Source organism: Hesperophylax consimilis, chromosome 8, assembly GCF_061612785.1.
Source record: "Hesperophylax consimilis isolate HC1 chromosome 8, BYU_Hcon_1.0, whole genome shotgun sequence".
In the NCBI taxonomy this organism is placed as follows: Eukaryota; Metazoa; Arthropoda; class Insecta; order Trichoptera; family Limnephilidae; genus Hesperophylax; species Hesperophylax consimilis.
The window spans coordinates 3,912,327-3,924,886 of NC_142843.1; the positions used below are offsets into that span (position 1 = coordinate 3,912,327).

Below are 12,560 nucleotides of genomic sequence, written 5' to 3' on the forward strand. Positions count from 1 at the left end.
ATTATTTTTGGAAAATAACCCATTGCTTGGCCAGAATTCATCGTTAATCATAAATATGTTTACATTATTCCATCGTCAGCTAAGGAGTTTTGAAATATGTCAAAAATTAGACAGCAAGCCCTTTGTTTGGCGATATTTTAAAATGGTTAAATAAGTAAAAAATGGACTGAAGCTTAGACGAAACTGATTTGATTTTAACACAAATCTACAGTTTTATTCCGAGATTGGTTCACTTGAGCTTCAAAACAAGAAGAAGGTCACTGTTTACATTTTGATTCACGGGGACTTCAGCTAGTTCAATAAAAAATAAATATAGATCATTTATTATATTAAAACATAAATAACTTTGTTTAAATCACTTTAATATATATATAACATATACATGTTTCATGAACAAAGTTCACCTCATCAGGAGCAAGTATATACTTCATTACTGCTACACAAAGTGATAAAAGCTTTCAGAAGAAATTTTCTTCGAAAAATTAATAGCTGATAGTAAGTAATCCTACGGAGATCGTTATGTATCTTAACACAATTTAATGTGTTCACCCTTCACTTGAGCAAATGATCGCATAAAATAGTTTGTAAAATATGATGGTAGATAAAGAAAAAGCTTACTGTTATCGATGTCTGCCCAGGGGTCGAACTCCTTGGGCACCAGGTTGTCAGGATCCAGAGATGCGAAGGCATACACCACATGTGAGCATAGCCTGGTGTCGATGTGTTCAGGGACAAACTTGCCGTCCCCCTTGCGGTAGAAAGCCCAGTTGGTGACGTAACAGACCACCAGTTTGTCCTTACCTGATTTAAAATACATTGTTATAAAACAATCAATAAATATATAATTATGTTTAAATTTCACAAATTTTCGTTTACAAATTCGTTTTTTAGTATGCAGAATCAACACACAAGAAGAGGTCAGTACGAGAATTATCGAGCTGTACCGAATTCATAGAACTCAAGAAGCCTCTGCTTCCTACACACAATGCCAATGAGTACCAACAGCATGGTATGAACAACATGTAGAGTCTTATTTATAATAATTTTAAACTTTTTGAATGATTTATAAACATCCAAATCGAACTCATATTTTTTTATTCTTCAAAACTTTAAGCAAGTGAAATTCTTTAAATGGGCTGAAATCTGTTGGATTTAGCAGTAAAAAGCCCTGTATCTGCCCCATTTCTTGACCCAACATTTCGAAGAGCTTTGCTACGTCCAACCTCAAGCTAAAACTGATTAATACCCCTGATTTTTAACAACCCAAAGTTATCCAAAGTGTCAGTTAAAATCGCATTTAGAAGGGCGTAAAATCCAGCCTTGAACATATGTTATCTGTTGTACATAGGATACATAGTTAATTCATTTTAGATACGTACCAGATTGTTTGACTTGATAGTATTCTCTAGTAATATCATTGTTCACAATTTCTGTAATGGGGTTCTCTTCTGGTAAAAATCCTACTTTCACTTTTCCTGGCAGACAGTTTTGGGGATCCATTACTCTGAAAAACCACACAAAGTTAATATCAAGAGTGAAAAAAAATAACCACAATAGTGGTCAGTCGGGATGTTCTGCATTTTCTCATCACTTGAGCTAATAGCGAACTCATGATGGACTTACCGGCAGATGGCAGCATCAGCGTCGAACAGTGTTCCTACGGGGCAGGTGATGACGTACTTCTGTCCGTGGCGGCACAGGAAGAAGGCTGCACAGTTGGAGGGGTCTGACTCCAGACTTCCAGTTGCATCCTCTTCCACCCTCGCGCAGGCTCCGATGGAGCGCATATCCTCGGTAGACATGATGGGCAATTCTGGAAAACAAAATGATTGAACCCAGTTTTGACAAGATCAAGGAATTTGAATTTAAATGAGTCTACATTCTCTTATTCTTCATGAGAATTCTGGTGTGGGGGTCTAGCACAGTGAAATCGATAACTTCGATCAGTGTAGCTAACGATGATTTCATATCGTTTTCCCGAGCACGGTGGCGGTGTTGAAAACTTGACCGATATTTACAATGCTAATCAATACACTGGAAACACTGGTGTATCTATCTGTGAATTGTCATTTCTAAAAGACAGCTAAGTAAAAGTTAAAAATACTAATAAATTAACAATGCCGAATTGAAATAATAACTTAAATATATATGGGCAGTCCGCATGTAGGTACTTTTTGGAGCTAAAAGGAAGTTGATTAGTTCATGAGGTGTTTAGTCATAACTAACAACTTTTATTTCTTAAAATTGGAACGGAATCAATTGATCGCGTCTTAGACGTATTAAATAAGTCTATGGATCTTGTACACGATTTCTTTCAATTCTTAGAGCTTAGTTAGTTTACCTCCAGTCATTAATAATGTCTTATTGACAAAAATGACCATTGATGATGGATTTCGTCAAAATCATAACATAGGCTTTATCGATCGTTCGTGCTAGACCTCCAACTGTGGACATAGTCTTCCCTCAGATGTGTGTACTAATAAGGTAAAGTTCGTTGTGTTGAGGAGTAATTAAAGATTAGTGCTTGTGCTTACCTTTAAGAGTGTTAGATAGAGCTGTAAGCAGAGGCCAAGGCTGGCCACATAATCCTCTGAAATCGTCGAGATCGGCTGCCCATACTGCTCCACCAGCCAAGTTCATGGATTGTACGTATAACATCTGGGAAAGACCATCAATATTACATATTAGTATTTTGAGTAATGAGAAAATGGAATGGCATGAGATAGGGCACCTGAAATGAGATAATCCAATGTAGTCATAAACAGACCAGACCCTAGATGTACTACTCAATATGGACAATGCATATGGACAGTGAGGGAACCGGCAGTGCTGCCACCCCAGGAGACATGCAGCCGTTGGGAGTGGAAAACACTAATAGATACAGTAAATTATAAGAGGATGAAGAGACTTCAATTCACATATGATGGGAACAAGGTTCAAACACCTGATGAGACACATAGCGGAACCAGGCTATGACCAAATATCAAATGACAACAAGCCTCGTGAAATTTATCAAAGCGACTGGGTTACTGTTAGAGGGGTGAGGTAAAATAGAAGAGAGTACAATGGGCCCATGAAAAAAAATACAGTGTGTGGCAAGCCTACGCACGACGGAAGTGAAACTTTTAGTATTCTTCTCTCTCTCTTTTCATTTCATCCTCTCTTTTTTTTCTGTCTATTGACATATTTATAAGTAGCATGTGATAATTAAATTAAATTAAAAGTTATAAAAATATGGGATTCGAACCCGGGTCCTGCATAACAAGTGTCGAACGCTCTGCCTCTAGACCGCGGTTATTACGTATTCGACCAAAATATCATATAGTCAAAATATCTAAAAGTCGCAGCACGAGAGCATTTTATCACTTTAAAAAAAATTATTATCAAAAAAATCACAAAAAGAAAAAAAAATTAGTTAAAGTGGGGATCGAACCTCGGTTCTTCACGACGACAATCGGGCGCTTTGCCTCTAGACCTCGAAGCTGAGTTTGGAGAGCGACCGAAAGTAGGTATATAATATTGGCTAGGCTCCTATAGCGAAATGATCACGGTTTTTGATGACGGTCATGAGTTGGTTTTACTCCGGTCCTCGAAATTGCATAGCGCGCGTAAAGAAGTTTCACTTCAAATACGTAGAAAAATGAGTATAAATATTGGTAATCCGGTTAAAAACGGGATTGAAGGCAGATTTCTGATAAACTTTTAGTAAATTCGTAATAATATCTGTACGTGGTCATACACCTGCGTTTGTCTTTATAATATATAATGACGAAATGCGAAAATATTAGAATTTTTATGAACATGTGGTGGTATTTTACTAAAAAGATTCTTAATAAATTAACAATATTTTTTTATCCGTAAGTTTTCTCCGTGCATTGATAAAGGTTAACATTTTTTATAAGGCGGACAAGGATTTCACCGCGAGTCACCCTTGATGGGTAAGTTCAAAAAGCATGGTCTGAATTTATTAAAAACAATGTAAGCGTTGTTACCTTATTCCTGATGGATTCCACATCGTCGTATCCCACCCACTGGTCTCCTTTCACCATATAGGGGCTGCCCGCCGCGTCCCTCTCCTGGCGCCACGTGCCCGAGCTCAGGGCCTCGCAAATCTACAAATTGTCAACAAATATCGTTATCAAATATCCAAAACTTTTTTGTGTGATCAATAATTTATTATTGACCTGTCCTTGAGGAAAACTTTACAGAAAACATACCACAAAATTACAGATAAAAATAATAGAGACTTGACGTGTGTTGTGCTCAAATATAAAATAATGTGACGAACAAATATCTGATTTATTCTTCAATAAATAAATAGTATGAAATAAAGTCGCTATCCTCGTCTGTTTGTGCGCTTAGTTCTTCTAAACTACGCAATGGAATTTGATAGTTTTCACTATCATTTAGAGAATTTCTTTCGAAAAGTTTACTTATATGAAACTTCCATATTATATTAATAAAAATGAGAGAAAAGTCGATGTTTTATAATCAATAGATAGACGTAGATATATATATTTTTGGGGACCACGTTGCTATCTCTGGCTAAACCTCATGAGATATGTCAAAATAATGTACTACATAATTGTATATCTTAAAAAGGCCTACTGAAAAGTGCGGCATGATAAATGTCTATCACCTAAGGATAACACCTAGCAACGCCGGGTAGATGCTAGCTAGTGTTCATTACTTCTAATTATTTCCATTCCTTGTCCCCAATCAAATCATCGAATTTTAAAAGAAGTTGTCATTGAAAATGCTAGGAAAAGTATAAGTTGCATTTAAATTTTTTTATTACTGTTAATTTTAGATGGTAATTTTATTCTAGTATAACATTACGTTACTGAAAAAAAGTCTGATTGAATCAATTGAATTAAATTTGAATATTTTATCATGACGCGTGAGAATTTTGAGAATTATTTTTAACGAATGTTAAACAGACGTAATTTATTGCGTATTGAAAACGTGTCAAAACACCAGTTGGTGCTTGACGGCATACGGAAAAGAAATGTTTACCCATCATTTTCTTGTTTGATTAAATCAACGTGCATTGGAATCGGTTATAATGGGTTTTATCGACGACATATAATGTTTTCCTTACTTTACTCGCTCGTCCTTTCTTTTCATTCTTACAGTATTATGTTCTTCCATTATCGTATGTAGGTATTTAACTTGTTAAGATGGTTCTGATAATTAGCCACAGGTGGCACTGTTTGTACGATTGAGCGGCGCATGCGCCGTGCGGGTTCCGAATGATTCCGATTGGAACCCGAGGATAGCCGATCATAGATAGGCAGCTTAGTTCATTTTCATTGCTTAGGATCATAAATTTAAAAAAATTATTTTCAAAATATTGTATTGTATATACGTACATTGCTTGTCAGAATTCTTCTCACAATCACAATCAGTTCCAATTTTGAATATTACAATTGAATTAAAAGCAAGTTCGAGCTACATTGAACCAGAGTTACGAAGAACATACGCACAATTGAAATTAGTATTTTCGATCCTTTTTTTAGGTGGGTCAACGCTTTGACAATGGATTCAAAAAAATGGATCCAAACACGCGTAAATATATATTCCAATTGAAGCAAAAAAGATACTAATTAAGCACTACAAAATAATCACAAAAAAATAAATTAAGATACATGAATCACTTCAATTAATCGACGTGATGAATCAAACGCCATTGATTCACCGGTATGATTCAATCTTATGTTATGTAACATTTTAAATAAATTAGGTATTTTAACATATAAAATTATTCAGACATTCCTGAAAGTATTTTATTGTTTTTCCTCTAAAAATGTCAGCATTTCAAATAAAATTTTAAAGAAGAAATATAGTTTACCTCAAAGTAAGCCAGCATTCCTTTGCTCTTAGTGTAGGGCCCCTGGTCGCCGGGGCCGAGGGCCGGGCTGCCGGGGAGGGAGTTAGAGGGGCTCGCGAGACGGAAGGAGCGCCCGAACAGGGGCACCCCCAGCACAAGGCGCGAACGAGGGAAACCTTTCTTCAGCCAGTAGCGTACTGCGTAGTCCTGGAAACAAAAGTTTTATTTAATTCTTTATTTATTTACGGTATCTTTAAATAAAAAATAAAACATTTCTTACAAAAAAGTATTACAAACAATTATATAGCGTAGGCATAATAATATTTTTACAGATAAAATTTACAATCAGGTATAGGAAACAAAACATTAGCTTAAAGGATAAGCAATAAATTAGTCGTCTGAAATGTCAAAAAAAGTAAAAATTAATGCCGCCAACGGGAATTGAACCCGTACCTTCTGATGTCCGGTCAGGTGCTCTGAAACCACTGAGTTATGTCGGCTTATTTCCAACCCGCCAAATGATTCAATAGCTACTAACGACCAATCTACAATTACTGCTTATTATATTTTTTCCACCTGTAAACAACCAACTTTATTTTTGTAGGAAAGGCTTTGTTAGTGCTAAATTTCTCACTTATTTTAAACTTCTGATTTTATTGTCCGGGTTAAATCTTCCCCATAGGAAAAACTAAACCCTTTCACACACTTTTCCACAAATGATCATCTAGTCAATAAAAATTATGTAAGTGCATTATATAAGCAAAATAAATACAAAACAATACAAGAACAACACGTCAACTCACCAGAGATCAAATGGGAAAATAATTCACCGACTCCAGATATTTTCATATCAGAGGGTTCGGCTCGGTAGAACTTCTAACAAGGCCTATAAATCCTACTGATCCCTCAACATAAATATTCAAAATGACCGACTTTTGCATCTTTATATATAATTTTTTTGATAGATCTAATACGCCTAAAGTTTTAATGAGAGAGCTAGGTATAATGCCAGTAGCCGAAATAACGAATGGTAATATTTTTATAGTCTGAGAATGCCAAATTATTTTTATTTCATTTTCTAAATCTGTGTATTTTCTAATTTTTTCATTAACCGATTTTTGAATATTACAGGAATTTGGAATAATTAATTATTATTATTATTCTCAATTATATCTTCATTTGTTGGTGAAATATTTTTGACTTAAGATTTTGGCTAAGATACTAAAATCGTCGAGTATCGGATACTTGCGTATCTCTGTGGAAGAGGGGCCTTATGAATATAAAAAAATAAAACTACGTACCACATTGTAGAAAGCATCTGTGGGCGACTTGTTGGAGGGACGGTGCAGCAGCGGGGCGGGCTGGTCCGCCACGGAGCAGGAATCTCGCTCCTGATGCAGGTCGAAGGCTTGAAGGGTCACCCACTCCACCAGCTCCCCGATGGCGGCTACATCGTATCCGTCTTCCACGCGGAATCTACAAAAAACAGGCTTTATTTTGAAAAACTGAAAGGCTACAAGAAATTGGAAGGAGAGACGAAAGCCTTTAAGTACCTCCACAGATGAAACACTCTGCTCAAATATTTTGAGAAAATGCAATCTCCGATTCAGTAAATGTTGCGAAAACCTTGCTGAAATCCATGGAGTGAAAAAAATGTTCTAAATCTAATGTTACGTATACATACGCGAGCCCAACTGCCGAACTGAACTTATGGAAAAGGAACAAAACAATCGAAAACAGCGCGAAACGCCGCTTGCAGTTGCTTCGTTCCTTTCCCGTAATTCGTGGCTCTGTTCGCGTTAAGGTTCGCAAATGTATACGTATCATAATATAGACAGTGACTTTACTACTGTTTTGTAGGTCAAGTGTGCAAAATTTCATCAGGCTCGGAATAAAACTGTAGATTTATATAAAAATCTAATCCATGCCGCCCGCCACATACACTCCTGTTTATATAAGTAGAAGATTTCATAGGAAGCTGAATTTAGCACTGACCTTGATGCAGGGACGGCCAAACTGATGAGGAGATTTTCCGGGTCAAATGCTCTCTTGATCTCTTTCAGGAGGAGGATCAGGTTCTGCTTGTCATCTACGTTTCCTCCCAAATCTTCAGCTCCTATTCACAAAATCACAAATCATTAAAATAAGCCATCATTATATTGATCATCCTGAAGATTGGACAATATAATGTGTAGTGGTACGCCACTACTTGAGTCGGACGGTCATTATAGAACATACTTGAAGTTTCGGCCTTTGCAAAGAAGGTTGTTTGGCAATATTTGTAACTATAGCAACTGGATTGTTCGAGAATGTTTTTCACCTATATACGTGACAGCAGGAAGAAACTCGACGGTACAGTATCAGCAACCTTGACAACGAGACCGAGTTAATTGCCTACGTTTGGCGCTTGAAATTATACCTCGAACTTTCCTTTTGTCAAACGTTCTGCTTGTGTTTTCTACGTTTATTTTTTGGATGCAATATAATCATGTACACCAAACAATAATGTGAAAAAAATTATGCTTAGATAGTTTGGATATTTTGAGAGAACACGGAAAGAAAACCTTATACAATTTTTGCGCCTGAATTTTTAAAGTAGGCAACACTCTTAACACTAATGTTGACATAATTGCGGCAAACAAATTTTTCAGGAATAATCACATTTCAACTACATTTTTACAGGCCAATTTACTTACCGGGATACTGCCAATGTAGGTCGATTCCATCGAAGCCGTGCTTCTTGCAGAAGGCCACGGCCCCATTGGCGAACTCGCTGCGAGTGCGGGGCAGGGCTGCCAGCAAGGACAGGCGGCGGGCCCCCTCGCCTCTGGGGCCCCCGACTGAGACAAGGACCTGCAGACCGGGCTGATTGCGCTTGAGGCCGGTCACCATGCGGTAGCCACCTAGGAAAGATACAAAATTTTTATATATAATTCAGGAAGGTTTCCATCAAAATGACTAATTTTAGTTGCGAGTCCATAACTCGAGTGATTTTCACTCTGTTTCGATCAACTCAACTTTACTTTAAATAGAAATGGATCGTGCGAAGTATTCAGATAAGCGATAAAGTTTCTAACTATAGTATAATTTTTTTAACAGAAAACTAATATAATCGAAATTGGAACTGATTTGTCAAAAATTCAAACTTGACGTTTCACGGGTCTGCGCTTTTTTTGTTTGTTTTTTTTTACATTAGATTTGATCTCCTTTTATTATATAAAATCGTTCATTCAAGGTTGGACTGCCCTGACACTATAAATTTGCTATCTTTACATATACCTCCAAAATAAACAAGACGGAATATTTTATTCTACAACAATAACTTCGCTACGAATTCTGTGTTAGAAAGAATACATAGGTTGGGCAATGAACTAAGTGATGTCGCTGACATATTTAATTTAAACTTCAATACATTTAAAGCCAAATTAGTCCACCATTTTTTAAATTTAAATAATGTATGAGAAATCATTATATTTTATTTCGATTTTCTATTGTTTGTTTTATACTGTTGTTAAAAATGAAATTTGTAATTGTTATATACTTAAAAGCCCAATAGGGCGTCAATAAATAAATAAATAAATTAGCTCTACTCGGGTGGTCTTGAAGAAAATAATTCTCTTTAGGGCCTATGTCATCTTTGCGGGTTATGTTTGGAGGGTATTTTTTAGGAAAGGAAAAATTTATATAAAAATTAAAAAGGGGTGGGTGGGAATCTGGGGTCACTGTCTCCAGGAGTGAAATCTGTCCCACTGTTTGGAAAAAGACCTGTTGAAGTTGTCAATAGATCTCCCTCAACTTGTCTCTCGCGATCTGGCCCGCCGCGCAGCAGACGTCGAAGACCCGGACCAACCTCACCCCATGTTCCCGGGCACCCCTGCTAAGCCACTTGGGGTGACCTATGGCAGAGACGTTGGTACAATAATAATAATATGTCATTGTTTCTCAATATAATAATGATTTAATTTTTTTTCAGTAGGTACTACACTTCACGATTATAAAGAAAAACGTTGCTTAAAATGACTTTAGCCGTGTTTGGTGACCAGATATCAATATCCAGGCACTTCCCCACTCTTCTCTTCACCGTCTCATTCCAATCCCTACTACCTCCTCAATGGGGGATGCCATAGTTTCAATGGCTTCAGACGGTTTGGAGAAGTAGTAATGTGCAATATTTACATTTAAAAACTCACCTTGAACGATATCGTATTCGTGATCATTGGGTATGAGGTCCAGTTGATGCGGGTCCACCGTGGCGAAGGCGTACAGCACGTGCGAGCAGGTTGGGGGCAGCCAAGAGGAGGAGAAAGCCAGGGGCGCGGGGCGATAGGCCGCCCAGCCCGACACGTAGCACACAACCTTACGCCCGCTTTCAGCTTCATAGGACTGCCGACGCTCCTCGTGGAAATTCTTACCTGGGAACAAAACATGCAAACAAATACAGATATCAATGAACTAAAATTATGGTTTGATGAAAACCTGTTGACTTTAAACTCTAAAAAACTTATTATTTACCATTTTTCATTAAAAAACAAGAAACACATAAAGAAATAAACATAATTATCCACTCTGTCAAAAATACAGAAAACCACAAATGCAATATGTTATGCACAAACATAGAAAGCAAGACCGATATTAAGTACCTAGGCATAACAATAGACCAGCGTTTAAAATGGTCCCCACATATAAATATTCTGAACAACAGAATAAGGAAACTAACATATATATTTAGATGTTTAAGAGATATTTTAAACGAAAAATTACTTAGAACCATATACTTCGCTTTCTGTCAATCAATTATACAATACGGCATTATAGGCTGGGGCGGTACATATAAAAATCAAACTCAAACAATTTACATATCACAAAAACTAATAATAAAAACCATATTAAAAAAACCCTATTCATATTCGTCCGAACTTTTATTCAAACAATTTAAGGTCAGAAAATTAAGTGCATTATACTTCTACCATGCAACATTACAAATTTATAAAAACTATATTCAAAATAAAATTGCACCCTTTAAAAATAACAGAAATCTTAGACAAACGTCAATACTTCCTACTCCTAAATGTAAAAAAACAATAGGACAGTTCAACCATGAATATCTCGGAGTTAAATTTTTTAACTCATTACCAGAAAAAATTAGAAACATGAATGCAAATATAAACGAATTCAAAAGCCACCTTAAAAAGTATTCCGAACAGTTGAACTGAATCGTACCAAATATAAACAAATATAACAACACCCCCATACACACAAGCCCTGCTTATTTATGGGGGTACATCGAATACTTATATTATGTAATTAATAACCTACTATATTGTGTAATTATATTATGTAATTGTAATATTATGTAATTCGTGTATCTTTTTTTTACTAATAAAAAAAAAAAAAAAAAAAAAAAATTAGTCACCTTGGCAAATTAGGCAAATCATTGAAATATCGACGCCCACCTCACCTACATCACCCCACCTACATCACCTCACCACCCACCTTTCTTCCCCTCATCCTTAAAGGCATATCTAGTGTTACGTTGGTCTGTGATGCAAGGACACCGAGGAAAGAAAACGTCAGAACTCTCTTCGAACAACGACTAAAATTCAAGACCTTCTAAGGTCTGCAAAAACCAAGTTTCCTCTAAAGACAGATGGAGTTTTTGAACCCAGCTGCTCGAGATGTAACAAGATGTATGTTTGGTCAGACAGAATGGACCGTCTCTAAAATAATCTCAGAATCTCAAAATCGGACATTCGTACAAATCGGCAATAATTGATCACTTAATTGAATGGAATGGCGGAATTAATAATTTGAATTCACAAAACCCCATTAATATTAATAAAAACGAATGAGCTTAGCTTAATAATCATTAAAATGGAATTTCACCATGCATTAAATGTTTCAAATACAACAGTTTTAACAGTTTTTATAAATAACGAAAATACTTTACCATGTAAGGCTTGGAAGCTGGAATCTCTGAAATGTTTTTGCTGGGGGAACTGCAGTAATTGCTGGTAGGTGTTGTCAATTCGGAACCTGTCGATGGGGCTGAAAAATAATAATTTAAAAAAAGCAATGAAATCTTTCATAAATTTATTGACACGGTTTTTTCTTCTTGTTAGTTTTGATTTCTTCTTTTAAGTTAAGGTTTATACCTTCTGAACTAATTTGTCTTCTCTTTTCTTAGGACTTGTACTATGCCTTTAGTTGGTAGAGAAGGGCAAATGCAGGAAACGCATTTGGTGCTAACAAAAAATTGTCCAAAGAAGCGAAGCTAGCAGTCCACAATGGAGTACTGGTACCTACCCTGATGTATGGAAGTGAGGCATGGAACTGGCAGAGACAGGATGAAAATAGACTGAATGATGTAGAAATGAGATCCATGAGGCGCATGTGTGGTAAAACCTTGATCGTGTGAGAAATGTGGATATCCGCAAAGAGTGCAAGACTGATATAAGCGTAGTGAGTAAGATCAAGAAAGGGACGCTTACATGGTTTTGGGTATGTAGAGCGAATGAGCGAATAAAGGAGTGTAAGGAGAATATATGATGCAAATGTGAATGGCAGCAGAAGTCGGGGATAATAGAATAATAGAAGAGTATGTATGAGACGATGTATGAATGTGAATGAGGCAAGGAGTGTGTGCCAAGACCGAGTAGTTTGGCGGTCCGTCCGTCCCCGCTGCCTACCCCTGCGAGAAACGGCGTGATGGTTAGTAGTTAGTTTTAGTTAG

General features: G+C 36.6%; 2 protein-coding genes across 2 annotated transcripts in view; one reads left to right on the forward strand and one right to left on the reverse strand.

Moving 5' to 3' along the window:
• LOC149421426 (putative serine hydrolase) overlaps positions 1-12,560 on the forward strand; it is a 268,266-nt gene that overhangs the window by 67,650 nt on the left and 188,056 nt on the right. The window lies entirely within an intron of this gene.
• The window catches only part of LOC149421427 (putative chitinase 10), a 127,189-nt gene that overhangs the window by 43,538 nt on the left and 71,091 nt on the right, over positions 1-12,560 (reverse strand). Inside the window, exons 6-16 of the mRNA XM_089634764.1 lie at positions 11,778-11,875; positions 10,021-10,242; positions 8,527-8,733; positions 7,826-7,946; positions 7,132-7,306; positions 5,852-6,037; positions 3,993-4,112; positions 2,535-2,658; positions 1,624-1,813; positions 1,380-1,504; positions 619-801 (exon numbers count right to left, since the gene is read on the reverse strand). Of these exons, the coding sequence (XP_089490890.1) occupies positions 619-801; positions 1,380-1,504; positions 1,624-1,813; positions 2,535-2,658; positions 3,993-4,112; positions 5,852-6,037; positions 7,132-7,306; positions 7,826-7,946; positions 8,527-8,733; positions 10,021-10,242; positions 11,778-11,875 (1,751 nt within the window). The remainder of the gene's footprint in view (positions 1-618; positions 802-1,379; positions 1,505-1,623; positions 1,814-2,534; positions 2,659-3,992; positions 4,113-5,851; positions 6,038-7,131; positions 7,307-7,825; positions 7,947-8,526; positions 8,734-10,020; positions 10,243-11,777; positions 11,876-12,560) is intronic.